The following is a 16,213-nucleotide window of genomic DNA, read 5'->3' as shown; positions in this document are numbered from 1 at the left end:
ATGGAACCTAAAATAAGAGAATTCACACCAGCTGTAGGTGTAAATGAGAGCGCTACTATTCCATCGGAACTCATCAAACTCTCTGTTTAAGAAACTCAAGTCGCAGGAGGCTTTAAGTTGCCAGACAGAAGACAGAAACGAGCATGTGTGTGAATGTAACAGTGATAGATGAGGTACACATGTATGCAAGTGTGTCGTACCGCCTGTCTTTGTTCCCACACACCAGCAGGTGAGGGTGGCTGTCTCTCAGGTTGACGCAGGTGAAGTCTCCCGCCGAGTTCCCCACGGTCAGCTCGCACTGGCTGGTTTCCAGGCTGTACACCTGAATCTGAGGAGACAGGACGATTGCTCCTGGTGAGATGGAAGATAGATTGTAAAACTGGCAGGATTGTGCCTTAACACCTGCTAAGGTTCAAATGTCAGGCCCACAGCATGCATCCATTGGTGCCAGATAACACATTTCTCAAGTCTTGCATGCATTTTTAAGAACTTTTAACACACTTTAAGCATTTCAAAACACCTGAAGCAACCTGTTTAACTGGCATTTTAGCATGTAAAAGGTTCTCATTATGCATTATGAATTTCTCAGTTAAAGGGACCACTGAATTGAAAAGTACACTGATAACTGATAAGATTGGGGACAGTAAGATTAAAAAAATAACAATAATAATTAATACTTTTAATACTGAGAGTAAAGTCTTTTACATTTCTATTTTTTTTAAATAAATTATATTCTTTTTAGATTTTACTCAAAGAACCCTAAAAAAAATATTATTATGGTTTCCACACCTGTTTTCATCATGGATAATAACAAATCAGCAAATCAACATATTAGTTTCTGAAGGATCATGTGACACTAAAACAGAGCCCGTTTTAGTATAAGGCCTGTTACTGAATTAGACGTTTTGAGAATGATTAGATTTCTTAAACCAACTAGAGCAAAATATAAATATGGTATGGATATTGTTATGCTTAGAGAGTCTAGTTCCACATTAATCAAAATTGCTAACCTTTCAATTTCTCAGGGTAAGTGTCTAAGTTTTTTGAAGTCGGCTATTGTTTTTCCAATATTTAAAAGTGGAGATCCCCTTTTCTATCGATAATTATAGCCCAATCAGTTTCCTATCCACTGTTTAGCAGTCACTTGAGTAATAATTCATTTACCTTGCATCCAATGCAGTTTGCCTTTAGATCAAAGTATTCAACTGAGACTGCTGTTAATCATATAATCCTTTTGACTAAGTTATCTAGTTTTAATTTCTCCTTACATACACTCAGTTGGATATAATCAAATCTGTCAGATCAGTGTCAGCATATTAGAGTACAAAATCATTACTCAATTGATCTACGTACATCTACAGGTGTTCCTCAGGGATCTATTTTGGGTCCATTGTTCTTTGCTTAATATTTAATTGATCTTCATTCTGCATCAGCATGTCCTAGCACTAATTTACAAATGTATGCAGATGATCCTATAATTTTTTTTATGTTGTAATAGTTTTACACAAGTTCCAAATGAACTTACAAATTCTATGGTTAATGTATCGGCACGACTAAAAGGGAATTGCTTGCAGCTAAATGTGTCCTAAACAGTATGTATGTTTTTCTCTATGTCAAATAGTATCCGTAGAGAGCTAAATGTTTTTGTGTCAGGGATAGTTTCTCATTATAAACACCTTGGAAAACTGATTGAATCTAAACTTAAATTTAAAGCTCAGGTTACAAATGTTTGTAAGTAGGTTAAATTTAATCTCTGTAATTTTATGTTTATTAGAGATTATATGCCACTAGAGGCAGCTAAGATGTATATATTCTATGGTTATTTCTCACATGACTTACTGTTTAGCAACTTAGTCTCAGCTTTACAATCACAGGAAAAAATTAAATAGAAAACAGCGCTAGTAAACTGTAATAATATTTCACAATATTACTGTTTTTACAGTACTGCATACATCATATAAACTACCTCAGTAAAACTACAGTAAAAGACCAAGTTAAATTATTTAAAAATGATCTAATTAGTATTCATGAGCTAAGCCTTTGCCATTTTGCGACGATGATTAGCATCAAATGGTCATCCTACAACATGCAAAGTGACAAGCCACATGTTTATGGGTACATAAATATAAATAGGATATAAACATTAAAACAAAGTGGAACATATAGTAGGGCAGCGCTTCAGATAACATCTTTCAATTAACTTTTTTTTCTTAACTGGTGCTTTTCCTGTATGGCAAATGTCATAATAAGGCCTACTTTTATGTTCGCTTAATATTAGTTTTTTTTAGTTTTTTTTTTATGAAACAAACAATTACCAACCAGCAACTTACTGATCATAAAAAAGAAGCGTGAAAGTAAGAAGTCTGTTTTTAGTTTTATAATATTATCAATAGTATAGTTCTTGCAATATTGCATTGATATTTTAGAGCCTACCTTCTATTAACTTGCATTCAAATAATTTACTGCTTCTAAACTAAACTTTGACACTCACTTCCTCCTCATGTGATCAATCAAACTTTTCTGAAAACACAGAGAAGCAAAGTGTTCAATAATTGAAAATAAACCAGTGTTCCGCCGGTCCAGGTGCTTTAAAACATCTGAAGCACTTGATCAATCCGCTCACATTAAACAACATCTCTGAGGTAATTCAATCCTACAAAGAGATTGGTTAACTGATTGCATCAGCTGCCATTTAAACAGTGAGCAAAGGAAAGACAACGGCACGGGCCAAATTGGACGCAAATTATTGAGGCAACAGATAGAGATGTTAAACAAAAGAGAGAGAAGAGAGAAGAACTGCATGATGTCAGATTTGAGCTCATGCCAGCTGTTTAGTGCCTCCAGTTTGGGCCAGACACACTTAATTGTGAGCCACCGTGCTGCCAGCCAAAATCCTTGAGAGGACCCAAAAATTACAGCCAACCCAGAGTCTGTCATCAAGACACGAGAAAAGCTTCCAATATGTAAAGCTACAATATGTAAAGACTTGAGGAGGAAAGCTGATTAGAATGAAACAGCGATGAGTGCATATGTCACTGGCATGAAGACAGACTCCTGGGACTATGTTTGGGATTTATTCATCATTACGGGATTCAGGAGGTTATGGAGGCATTTACACAAGTAAACAATGATTTAGCTGTTGCACTGAGGTTGAGCACATTTCACAAATAGCATTTTCATTGAAACATTACCACCTTTAAATCAAGATGAAGCTTTGGCATGTGAAAATAGTCAGTCTTCACTTTAAAATGTACATTACCGTTCAAATGTTTGGGATCATTATATTTTGCAATTAAATTAATACATTTCAGCAAGGACACAAAATCTTAAACTGATCAAAAGTGACAGTAAAGACGTGTAAAATGTTACCAAAAAAAAAATATTTTTTCAAAGAAATGCTGTTCTTTTGAACTTTCTATTAAGTCCTCCTATCAAATAAACCTTAATAAACCTGAAAGAATGTATCACGGATTCAATTGCTTTCAAATTTGATAACAATAAACGTTTCTTGAGCACCAAATTAGAAAAAAAAAAAAAAAATTTAATTATATTAAAACACAAAACTGTTATTTTAATGTTGTAATATTAATATTTGTAATAATATTTAACAATGACTTTACTGTAATGTTTATCAACTAAATGCAGCTTTGGAGAGGTCAAGAGACTTCTATGAAAAACAATTTAAATTTTATCGACCCAAAACTTTTGAACGATAGTGTATTAAAAGAAGAAATTTGGAATTTTCTATAATAAGAATGTTTTGTATTGTGTGTTTATTTAAGTGTCCTTTTAAAATATAAAAAATGAAATCTGCACAAATTTGCATGTTATAACAACAAAAGTGGAATAAACTTTTGCTGTTATATCTGCAAAATTGTTACTTTGTATCTTTTTTTTTTTTTGACCAAAAGCTTTGTGGTTGGTAATTACCAGTGTGTCAATATAATATATATTATATAATATATATATTTTAATAAAATAATAATAATAAAAAAAACATTGAAAATGAATTCATACTAAACAAACAACAACAAAATTTAATGATAATAATAATAATAATAATAATAATAATAATAATAATAATAATAATAATACATTTAAAAATAAAACAAATAAAAATTGTCTAAATCTAAAATAAAATGCCGGTACTTATTGTGATGCATTTGCCATATGAGCAAAATGACAATTCAAGAAAATGAGAATTGAAAAATTATAACCGATGCACTTTGTTTACTGGATGAACGTGATGAAATAAAATAGTTGGCTATTCAAAAAATTGGATGTTTTCTGAAAGTTTTGTAGTCAACTGAAAGTTTACAAAGTTTACAACTAAAATCAACAATTACTCCTGTGATGTGTCCCTTTATATTCTGTATAAAATTCTTCTAAATTTTCGAGCCCTTATATCTTGGGAAAAACAGATTCACCCTGATCTCACGAGACACTGCTCTACGTCTCCGAATTTCAGCACCTGGAGGTGCAACAGTGTGCCACATTTTCACCAGCCTATCTGGCTGTTAAACATGAAAGTGGCGCCTCAGGGTTTGCCAGCATGATCCGCACGCGGTGTGTGTGTGTGTGTGTGTGGGTCAGCGCTTCAAACACACACTGTGCTGCACTTACACACAACAGATGCCCAGAGCTTCCAGTCCTCCAACTTAAAAACAAAGAGGATGACAACAGAAAACTGAAAAAATACAACTGACTCCCTCATACACAAAATAAAGCAGTGAGAGAAAAACAAACCAGATTTAAACACATAAAGGCATTTAGACATTAGACACTAGCCATCTTAGTAAAAACTGCTGAGATCTGAATCTCATCTTAAATATTATGTGTATTCACAAAATTTGCATTGGTAATAATAGTGCTCATTGGTGCTCAAGTTCAAAAATAAACACCAAACCATGCTATGACCCACTACTAATGTTACCTCGCAGACAGTGAACTCTATTTCCTGCCTCAAGTTTTAATGAGGCATATGTCTTCTCATTTAATAACACACATTAAAACACATGATTTTTGTGTGTGTTTGAGTCCAAACACTCTTGGATTCACCAGAGTCGGTTCTGGCACGTCTGACTTCCCTCTCGCAGTTTGCAAATCCTGTCAACATGAACCGCGGCTGACAGACATAACATCACACGATGGGAAAGGTACTGATCATGAATTGGTAGAATGGAAACTTGTAGAGCTGCTCACAGAGGAGTGACACAACATGAAACAGAGTATGATTCCTGCAAGATAAAGTGCTGAGATCATCGAAAGACTGAAGACAGGAGCATCAGACTAAATTGAGGTTAATGGTTTCACTTCCTTAAGTAAAATGATGATAAATATCTGTGGAAAACAACACATCAGCAGTTGTTTTCTTGACAGTCAAGAGGTTTGAGAACATATACACCCTTACAAAAGCTACCATGATGTTAACATACACTACACTGGTCAAATCCGGTGTAATATTTTCATGTCCCGATTTGCTGCTTAAGAAACATTTATTACTAATCGTTGCTTCATATTTTTGGTGATTTTATGAGTCTTTGATTTACAGAAAGTTCGAAGCAAGAGCATTTATTTGCATTAAAAGTATTTATAAATGTCTTTAATATCTGATTATTTATTCATTAAAAACTAGATTTTGTTAATTATTAGTAGTAAAACATTCATAGGTTAATGCGCTACATTGTTACAATTGTAATAAAATGATATCCTTTTTAAGTATATGAATTCTAAACTTCTACAAAATAAATACAAAGTTAATTGAAATTCTAATTCTAAACGTAAACCAGCCTAAATTGGTCACCTGGTCAAGCTGGTCTGTTGGCTGGTTTTAGAGAGGTTTTCAGCTGGCTAGACCAACTTCAATCAAGACCAGCAAACCAGTTTATGCTGGTACAAACAGTTTTTCAACAAGGATTAACATCCATATGATAAAAGATGAATGCTACGGTCTTCTATCATTCTATCGTTTCATTTTTATTCTTAACCTTTTCTTATATTCTTATAACAAGTTTATATTATGTTAATGTATATTCAAATGGACAGTTCACAGACACTGATCTGCAGAAAAAGCAATTCACTGCCATTCATTTTTTGTTAAGCAACGCAAAAGAATGTGTTTTTCAAAAATCAGTGCAACAAGAGATAAGCTTCTAACACTTTCTATTAAATAAAATAGTGAAACAAGACAAACGGTCCTGTCGTTCAAACTCTCTGCTGCATCCTCGGTGCCCGTTTGGTTAATGAGAGTGTTTAAATGAGGGTGATGTCAGTGGAGAAAGAGAGCCAAAGCATTGTGTGATACAAAAGGACACCATCTGCATCCATCTATCAAGCACTCATCTGATTACTGTCAACATCTAGGCCTGTCGCTTCAGTGAAATACTACCAGCCACCCCTGAGTAAACCCATCCCTCCCCCTCGAGCGCTGATCTCCCCCCAGACTCAAACACAGACTATTTAAACGCTTGCTTAAATACACTGGGGACTTTGTGTGAAGGCTATTGTGATTTGTAGGGGTTTATTTAAAGGTCTATTTCACATGATAGTTGAGCTTTTAATCAGGAGAGTATGAGTACAGGACTCCACCGGCTCAAACTCAAAGCCTCTGGAGAAACTTGGCACCAACCAAAACTAAAAACATAACAAAAACACTTGAATTGCTTGAAGAATAATTATTTGCATTTTTTATTAACTTTATGAACTATTATTTATGAATAATTATACTTTATAATCATAACTCTAATCATTAATAATTTATGGTTATTTATTAGTATTATATTATTTCAGCCAGTGTTATTTTAGTAACACTGAGGTACTATTATATTTGTTGTTAATATTTTGAATTAGATTTTAATTTTATATTTCATAGTTTCTTGGTAATTTTAGTTAAGGTTTTAGTAATTTCTTGTGTGTTTTTGTAATTTTGATTAGTTTTTGTTGTTTTTAAATATGTACTGTATATAACTTTATTAATTTTTTATTTCAGTTCTAAATTAGTGTGGTCTAAATTAGAAACTAAATTAGAAATGAGATATGTTGCCTTGGAAACTAGCTGAAATAAAAATAAGTTTATTTTTATACCTTATTTCGGTTAACATTTATTTTATTTCAAGTAATTTCATTTTTTATGGTTTTAATTCTATAAAAACCCTAATTTCAACTAGCTGCTAAGGAAACATTTCTCTTTTGCTTTAAGTTTAAGTACTAAAATAACTAAAACTAACAGGTATAAAAACTATAACGACATTTTAATTGCAATATAGACATTTTAATTACATATTTGAGAAAAAAAAAAGCTGAAAATATCAAATAACATTTAATTCGAAATATTAACAAAAAACTCTAACAGCACAAAATAACGCTGATTTGTCTATGGCCTCTAAATGAATCTCTGAACTTCACATGCCAGACTTAGAAACAAACTAGGGATTTTTAGGAGCACTGGGACCCAATGCTGGGTTAATTAAGTAACAGGTCTATTCCTAAGATAACAACAACTTTTTATTTATCATGACTTTGGGAATAAGGTCACACTGGACTTCACTGGTGATGGGCCACATGAGATCGGCAGACCACACTTGTTGACATCATGTGGTGGTGTGGCTTCAGTGGTTCAAGATCTCAGCTGGTAAGCCATAAAACTGTATATAAAGACAACACTCATGTGGGATGATCCATAAAACATCACCTCTGTGCCCTTGAGCTATGCTCTAAACCTCAGCTTACTCCCAACTGATCCTGTAATAATGTACTGGCATTCACTTACGATAAAATCATCTGCTAATAAATAATAATATATTTTTTCACAGTTAAAAGATTAAATGGGTGTTGGCCCTGTTGGCAGCGTGTCAACATGTAGCACTGTTGCGCTTCGGGCGTCCCAGCTCACAGACCTTTCCCAATCCCACCCCCCTCTCTCTCTCTCTCCCAATTTTGTACCACCAGTGGAATTGTGATCTGTTTGTTTCAGCAGCCTGACTAGGTTGAATATAACTCACTGGATGGAGTATAGAAAGCTTCAAACTTGAAATTTAAATAAGTCATGATTTCTACTGTTCTGTCAGCAAAGTTAATATACGGTCGACAAAGTTTATATTTCAGCAATATTGTTTGTTGAAATAAAACCGTTACATTTGAAACGCTTGCGAAATTTATTTTTAAATAAATTTAACAACATAATCTAATTAAATGTTGTTTCAGTAAAAGATTACTCTAGTAAAAGAGTGCTTAAAATCAAATCTTGATGTCTACTCGGATGCATAAATTGATTGGATATGCAAATGATGCCACACAAAAGGCAGCTGAAAAAGGGAAATGGATTAAGAAATGTAATTTGCCTTGTTACGTATAAATAGCCAATCAGGAGTAGTATCTCTAATATGTATATGGCAATGCAAGATTTCTTTAAAGACAATAAAGGTATTCAACTGGAAAAACATATGGTGGGGCTTGATTTAATTTATTAGATATTCACTGGATTATGAAAAGTAGGTATTGCATACCCAAATGGTATTGAAAAATAAGAGTGCCTGGTGACATCAGACACCACAATAAAGTCCTTTTGATATGACAGAACAGCTTGTACTTGGAATAACAAACACAGTTGTGCACAATAAGACCAGAAACATGTATTAAGAAAGTAAATCTGCTCAGTTTTGATGTGAGAGAGCTTTTACACAGATTTGAAGGGAAAACTACTACTTCTACTATTACTACTGCTAATAATAATAATAATAATAATAATAATTGGGGTCTGAAAGATTTTTGGAATGTTTTTAAAGTAAGTCGCTTCTGCTCACTAAGGCTGCATTTATTTAATTAAAATAAACAGTAAAGTTGTGAAATATAATTACCATGTAAAATAACTGTTCTCTATTGTTATATAATCTTTTAAATGTAATTTATTCCTGTGATGCACAGCTGAATTTTCCACATCTTTACTCAGTGTCACACGATCCTTCAGAAATCATTCTACTACGCTGATTTGCTGCTCAGATTTTTTTTTAACAATGTTGAAAACAGTTGTACTGAATAATAATATTTTTTCCAGAATTCTTTGATGAAATAGAAAGTTCAAAACAACATTATTTATTCGAAATAGAAATCTTTTGTAACATAAATGTCTTTACTGCCACTTTCGATCACTTTAATGCCAGCATACTGAACAAAATTGTACTATTATCATTATTTATTGACTATTTTTATTACATTGCATAAAAAGTACACCATGTGTCTGTACAGATACCTTGTTTCCCCCGTCGTTCATGCCCCATCCGCAGCTCTTGATCCCCAGTGCAGCTCTGCCGGGTGACACGTCTACACAGGTCACTGGATGGCCGTATACAGAGTGAAGAACTCTTGGTTCCTGTTCTTCATTCCATCTGGAATCCAGCAGGTAAACACTCTCACCTGCCCATGCTGTGACCAAAGGGAAGTCCCGCCTCCCTGGCACCACAAATACCCCATCTACCTGGAAAACAGTTTCTCTGATCAATACATGATTGGTTTGTGGTTATGCACTATTCTGCTTGATTTGTGGATACAACTAACTCTCTGAATCTAAGGAATGCCATTTTGGTGCCAAAATTGCCCACGTGCATGACTCATTTTGTCAGCTGTTACTATACTTGGCATCTGCTCGTCCCGGATTAAACTTACAGGCTTTGGTAACTGAACGAGACATTGTGATCTCCAGTAGCTCTGCTCATCTGGGGAGTCCACTCGCACATCTGGTCCTGATGCAGAGGCCAAAACCGGACTATCGGGACTTAGATCCAAAGCATGAACCCTCTGGAGGTGCTGGTACTGATGAATGGGCTCAAGACCTGTTTCAGTGCTCCACACATCTACACAGCCTAATCATTCATGACAAAATGTATTATCAGAATTTTGAGTTTCTCAAAATTAGTCTTAACTTGCACAGAGCCAGAAATCTCAATTTAGCAGCACTTATATACACTTATATTACATTTTATTCCTATTTATGTTTTTACAGAGGGGCTTGTTCATATAGCATTACCCTGATTTTACACAATTATTTTTTTTCTCTCAAAATCAGGGTGCATTTTTTTTTTCTTGCTGCTGACAACATTTTCTGATTTATGTGAGTTCCAAAAACCCTTCTGAAAAATCCTTTGATCCTGCTGTGTCAACAAAATGAAGCAAACATGTTGAATCTGGCTTCACACAGTGTTCAGATTTGTGTTCTGGAAATTTATGCAGTTGAGTTCATATTTAAATATATAATGCCTCTCTTGCATATTAAAAAATAACATTTTAGAAAATTTGTAACACAGATCATTTTAGTAATTCTTAATGTAATCAACAAACCGTAATTCTTAATGTAATCAACAAACCGGTGAAGAAAGGTGATATCTGTTTATTTATTAATAATTAATAAATGCTTTTGACGTAGTTTATATTGTTCTTGTTAACTACCGTGGCTAACTCAGGGCAACAAATGGAAGTGTTATCCTTTAAAAAAAAAAAAAAACCCTTACCATTCTCATAAGCGGCTGTGGCTACTGTCTTATTGATGCGTACGTGACTAACATAAGGTGCAGGGGTTTCATCTCTGATGAAATGTGTGGGATGCAGGTAAGATTTGTCCCAGTGAAGCGTGTTCCACAGGCGGACATCACCAGAGGTGTAGCTGTACAGAACAGACACACACAATGATTATGTGATCTGTAGTGTTCGGATTACATATAACGTATTAATCACAAGTGCCTCAGTAACACATACCCAGCAATCACAAGACCAGCACAGGAACTGACGTCACACAACACCTTTCCTAACTCATACTGCAGATGACGAATGGACCCAACGCGATTCTGTTAATTGAAGAGGTGTAAGAATACTCTTTTAAGACAAATTAAATTACTTTTGAATATCAGATTTTTATATTTTTTGTTGTATTTTAGTTTATAATTCATGAATTCACTGAACATAAAAATAAATATTAGTCCTATTGTAAAAAATGTTCTTGTTTTAGAATGATCATCAGCCCTTTCTGCGATTGTAAAGGCAAGGTGCTTCTTACCTTCCAGTTTGACTTCACCATGCTCTCAGTGTTGCGGCAGTCTCGAAGAGTGCTCTTCCAGCAGGGGGAGTCAGAGATACCTGCCCCATTGTGATAACCTTCCTCCAGGCACAATCTATGCCACAGGACCTCATCCTCAGCCAGCACCTTCCAGGATTTAGACACCTGGAACAAAAGAAATGAAGAGAATATTAATAACCATTGTACTTCAAGCACTATAAAAGAAAAATATCACCTGGAAATCATAATAGAATAGAATAGAACAGAATAGGCATGCACTCATTCATATTTACCTGGGCACAACGTCCTAGATCGGTTCTGCCCAAGAAGTAGAAAATCTTGAGCGCCAGTTCATAAGGCAACTCCACATCAAAGAACGGGATGTCATTCATCTCATTCTAAACACACAAAAAATCCGGATTTATTATTTGCACAAACACAGGCAATATCGTGAACAGCTACATAACAGAAGCGTCACCAGGTCCTGAAGGAACTGCTCGAGCAGTTTCTGGCACTTGTTGGCTTTTTTGTGGGGCGCGTCCGTGTTGGGCGCCTCGCTATCGGGAGCGCGCCTCCTGCGCGTTCGCTCCTGCTCGATTCTGTCCAGCAGTGGACTGCTTCTGCCGTCCAACAAACCCTCTGCGATCGACACATACTGCGGCTGGTCTTTTGGTGTTTGTTGACTTTGGTGCGCCGCATTGCTCTGTTTCTCCCAAAAGCTCGCGCTCTGGTGAAGAGATGAGCTGTCTTTGCTGGGATGCCCAAAATACCTCTCTTTGTCTTTACATGATGTCTTGGTATTTTTCTTTAACTCCTGTTTCCATCGCTCTCGGAAGGTCGAAAGCTCGTCCTCTTCCATCCCCAATTAATCACGCTGCGTTTTCATTCATTTGTATAAATGTTATTTTAATTCACACGCAAGTCTTGTGGAACCCCGCTGTTGTCATCAAAACAAACAGCGATCCGACCGCGAAATGGCCTCGGCTGGGACATCGTGTTCACGCGAAATTGTTCCGCGTGGCGCATATTCATCACCCACCCGAACGAACAATTATTTACAACACAAGACAAAGGCTGTGTGTCAGAAACTAGTGAGCTGTCTACATAGAAAGCATTTCGAGCATCATCAGAGAGCACACGATAACCGCTGCACGCGCCTTAAATACATAAAACTGAGCGTGTGTACAGTAGGACAAACATTTTTTAAATGTAACTAAAAAATGTTTGATACAAAATTCTGTCATAGGCTCATAAATGGATACGTTGTCTATTCTGTTCTATTCCATTCTATTATAATTCTGCATTCGTGTATGATGCCCAAATATATTACATGACTGATTAATAAGATTTAAAACTAAAACCAATAACGGTTTATGTTTATGAGGGAATTGTTTTAGATGCATGTCTTCAAAATTATCTGCTTCTTCCAATTTTCTTTTTTTAAGAAATGTGTGTTTATTACTTTATATTGGTCAGCACATGGTGTACATTTTTATTATAAATACTGAAAAGATATATTATAACTATTCACAAATGTTATCATTAACCTATTTTGTCACTGAAAGAATGAAATGTGACAAATGGTTTGATTACTAGCTCCTTACATTGAACTGTCACCACAGTTAAGCAAAAAGTCTTAAGCATGTAGATAACGTCTAGCTTATTTTTTGTCTCATGTTTGCTATTTAATGCAGTATCTATTTATTGCTGTTTCGTCTGATAGGATTTAGGTTAAACTGGGTAAATTATTGAAAAAATTCCAAATCGTAATGTTACAGTTTGCGTGAACAAAGTTGACACGGTTGTGACATAGAAAATATAAGCACAATTAGAAAAAATGCAATGTTGTTAAAGCTGTAGCAGGTGAAATATAAAATATCTATTTATATATATATATATATATTTAGAGAGACTAGTATGTCTAATTTATGTAATTAGGCGTATTTAGGGACATTTTCAAACGTGATTTCAGTCTTTAAACAGTTATATATATATATATATATATATATTTTTTTTTTTTTTTATAAAAGCTAGGCTATATATGTGTCAAGAACCTTTTAGAATAGAATAAAATAGAATAAAATGTGCATTTATGCACTTCTGTGTTATGTTCTATTATGCATGTGCTTATGATGTCCAAAAAAAGTCACATGTATAATACAAAAATGATTAAATTTAAACAAGTGCATGAGATGACTTTCCATAAATTGTAAAAAAAAAAAAAAAAAATATATATATATATATATATATATATATATATATATATTATTTTTATTTTTATTTTTTTACTGCACTGTATTCTGTAATGCAACATAAATGCTGTCTAGGTGGACAGCTCATAGGGTTTGAGACGCAGCCAATGTTTTTACAAATGTTTCCAAATCTGATCAATACAGTATCTGCTCACATCTGAATGAGCGCAACCAACGCAACACATTTCAGATGCAATTCATTTCAGGAATGTCTGTAAACTGCGCGACCACCCTCTTATTGCAGGAAAGACAAAGCGTGTGATGCGAGAGAACAGGACAGTGAAGAGTTAACCATTACCGCTGTCTTTGGGGAGATGGTGATGTAAACCCTAAACCATGTGACACTTTAATAAATCATACCGCCGACAGAAACAAACACGCACTGTTCCATCGACAGCCGAACAAAACACCATTCTCCACGTCTAAACAAAGATTGCAGGGGGAAACGAGACTAGAGCGCGCACGAGAGGAGACGATGTGCTGTCTGCCGGTGGAGCAGACTTTAGGTGCGCTCGGAGACTCCGTGTGCGCGCACGGATGCGCTCCGCTGCCGTTTGCGCACCGACTGCGCTGGATCGGAGACCAGCTGGAGAAGAGATGGGCTGCAAACGACAAAAGCTCCGACGGTGGACGACGAGGCGTCGGGGAAAACATCATCAAAAGCTTCCACATAGTGTGCACAGTAATCCAAGTAACGCTTCTTGTGTTTTTAGTCAAAAAGCGACACCTGTAGGTGAGACGAGGCTCTGCTGATCTACAGCAACAGGTAAGAATGAACTCAAGAACATACGATTATGGGACTTTTATACTGACATATGTACAGAAATGCTTTGTTTCTACGTAACACATATTATATTGGAGTAAAATTTATTAAATGCATTAATAGCAATAATAATGTGTACTTTGTAAGCTATCAAATTACCTGTAAATAGAAGCTAGTATAACTGAATATGCTTAAAATTGTTACTTTTTTTTAAGAGAATAAGACCTCATATTTTAGTTTTCAGAAATGTACATATTGTATCAGTGATGCATGTTTCCTCACTTTAATGTGCCCTTAATTGCATTTGACAGAAGTAAACACATGCAAATGACAATAAATAGAACAACAAAGCTGTTATTTTGAAAAGTTTGATAACTGAAGGTACATACAAAATATTGTGAACAGTAAAAATTGCTAAATCTTTCATAAATCATAAATTATATATATATATGTATATATATATGTATATATATCTATATATATAAAACACATTAAATCGAAGGTACTAGAAGTTACAACTTTGCCTGAGCTTTAATTAAAATGCAACTTTGCAATAATTAAAAGGTGTATTTTTGTATTGTGACTATTAAACCCACAACTTCTAAATAAAAATGTTAGTTGGGCACCAACTTATTACCCCCCCCCCCCCCCCCCTTTTTATTTAACATTAAATAAAATATATTTAATTGTAATAAAATATGTTTTGTTAAAATAAAATAAAAATATTAACAATATATACTATTAAAGATTTATATTTAATAAATTAATGAATGTAATTAACTGTTTGCCCATAAATAATGCAATCTCAGCTTAATTCCCATGTTTTCCTCCATTAGATCTTCAGATTCTCCTGGGATGATCCGCTCCAGATTTACTGGAGAGGAGAAGGTGCCGATCACGTCTGCACTCTGTAGAAACTTGCCATGCAAACAGTGGGTCGATGTTTTCTCATCCATATATATCACAACATTTGCAGTAGTGTTGTAATGGAAACACGCCAATCACCAGACGCATCTGTGCTGTACATTACAAGCGTGCTGATCACTTTTCATAACGATCGATGCTTCATCCTGAAGTCTTCTTGATTATCGAAGCACCACAAGCCAATGTCATAATGGTACGTGTTTGTTTGGTTAGAAGTCTTAAGGTCAGTGCAATCAAGCCCATGGTGTCTCCTGGGAAATCTTTCAAAATAAAAGGCTGATGTCATTGTCCCTTGGCGTTTGCAAGGAAATTTTTCTACCACTATGGCAATAGGAGCCTTGCCTCAACTTTGACGAGCTTATTGTTGTTGGTAAAAGTTGAGAGGGTGCTTTGGATATGCAAAAGCTGTAAATGATTAAAAAACGATCAATCAAGGTCAATCTTCAGAGGAGAGCTACCAAAAACACTGCTACCAAAACCTCTCCTCTGCATGATGCACTGTAAGATTTAGTTATAAGCTACTGTAAGTGACTATGCCATTCAATATCTGAGCTGTGATTTTGTTTCTGTTGTTTTTAATGAGATATTTATTAAGTTTTTTTTTTGTCCTTTACACTGTACTCCTCTGAATGGAAAGCATATTTACACTGTAGAATGCTTTTAAGTGTATCTGAACTCGATTTTTACAAATGAAAACAACTCTTTTGTTTTCTTTCTTTTTTTTTAATTTTTATGAAGGGCTTCTGGCTTGATTGTTTGTGTCAGTGTTAATATAGAAATGTGACATGAATGAGATTTCATGCAAAATGTGAATCAAAGGGCATGCTACTGATGTTTACATAAGCTACAATCTTTTATAGTTTATGTTTCTACCACGTGTTTTAAACATGTTTTACCTATTTTGATATTGTGAATTTGGTCATTTATGAAAATAAAAGACTTTAAATATATACACAAAGAAGTCTTTTAAATATCATTATGAAACAAATAGACCTAGAAATGGGATTGAAAAATAACTTATAACTAACATATATTACTTTTGTCACATTTTATATAAGCAATAAACCAATGAGATGATTATAGTGATTTTACCACAGTTAACTGGGGTTACACCTTACCGATTTAAATTTGTCATAAAGCTGGATGCTTTTTATTTTGGTTTAATAAAAAATTTAGACCTTTACAAAAAAATTGAAGACTTACTCCAAATTAAAGGAATAGTTCATCCAA

At 34.6% G+C, this 16,213-nt stretch overlaps 1 protein-coding gene across 1 annotated transcript in view; it reads right to left on the bottom strand.

Annotated features, from left to right (window-relative positions):
* Positions 1–11,953, bottom strand: part of LOC132140001 (F-box/WD repeat-containing protein 8-like) — a 34,687-nt gene extending 22,734 nt beyond the window's left edge. Inside the window, exons 1-8 of the mRNA XM_059548749.1 lie at positions 11,523–11,953; positions 11,338–11,442; positions 11,045–11,209; positions 10,747–10,835; positions 10,503–10,654; positions 9,661–9,857; positions 9,248–9,472; positions 201–328 (exon numbers count right to left, since the gene is read on the bottom strand). Of these exons, the coding sequence (XP_059404732.1) occupies positions 201–328; positions 9,248–9,472; positions 9,661–9,857; positions 10,503–10,654; positions 10,747–10,835; positions 11,045–11,209; positions 11,338–11,442; positions 11,523–11,903 (1,442 nt within the window). The 5' untranslated portion in view covers positions 11,904–11,953. The remainder of the gene's footprint in view (positions 1–200; positions 329–9,247; positions 9,473–9,660; positions 9,858–10,502; positions 10,655–10,746; positions 10,836–11,044; positions 11,210–11,337; positions 11,443–11,522) is intronic.
* Positions 11,954–16,213: the final 4,260 nt, after the last annotated feature.

This window comes from Carassius carassius, chromosome 4 (assembly GCF_963082965.1).
Source record: "Carassius carassius chromosome 4, fCarCar2.1, whole genome shotgun sequence".
Lineage (NCBI taxonomy): Eukaryota > Metazoa > Chordata > Actinopteri > Cypriniformes > Cyprinidae > Carassius > Carassius carassius.
This window is presented reverse-complemented; position numbering and strand designations above follow the sequence as displayed.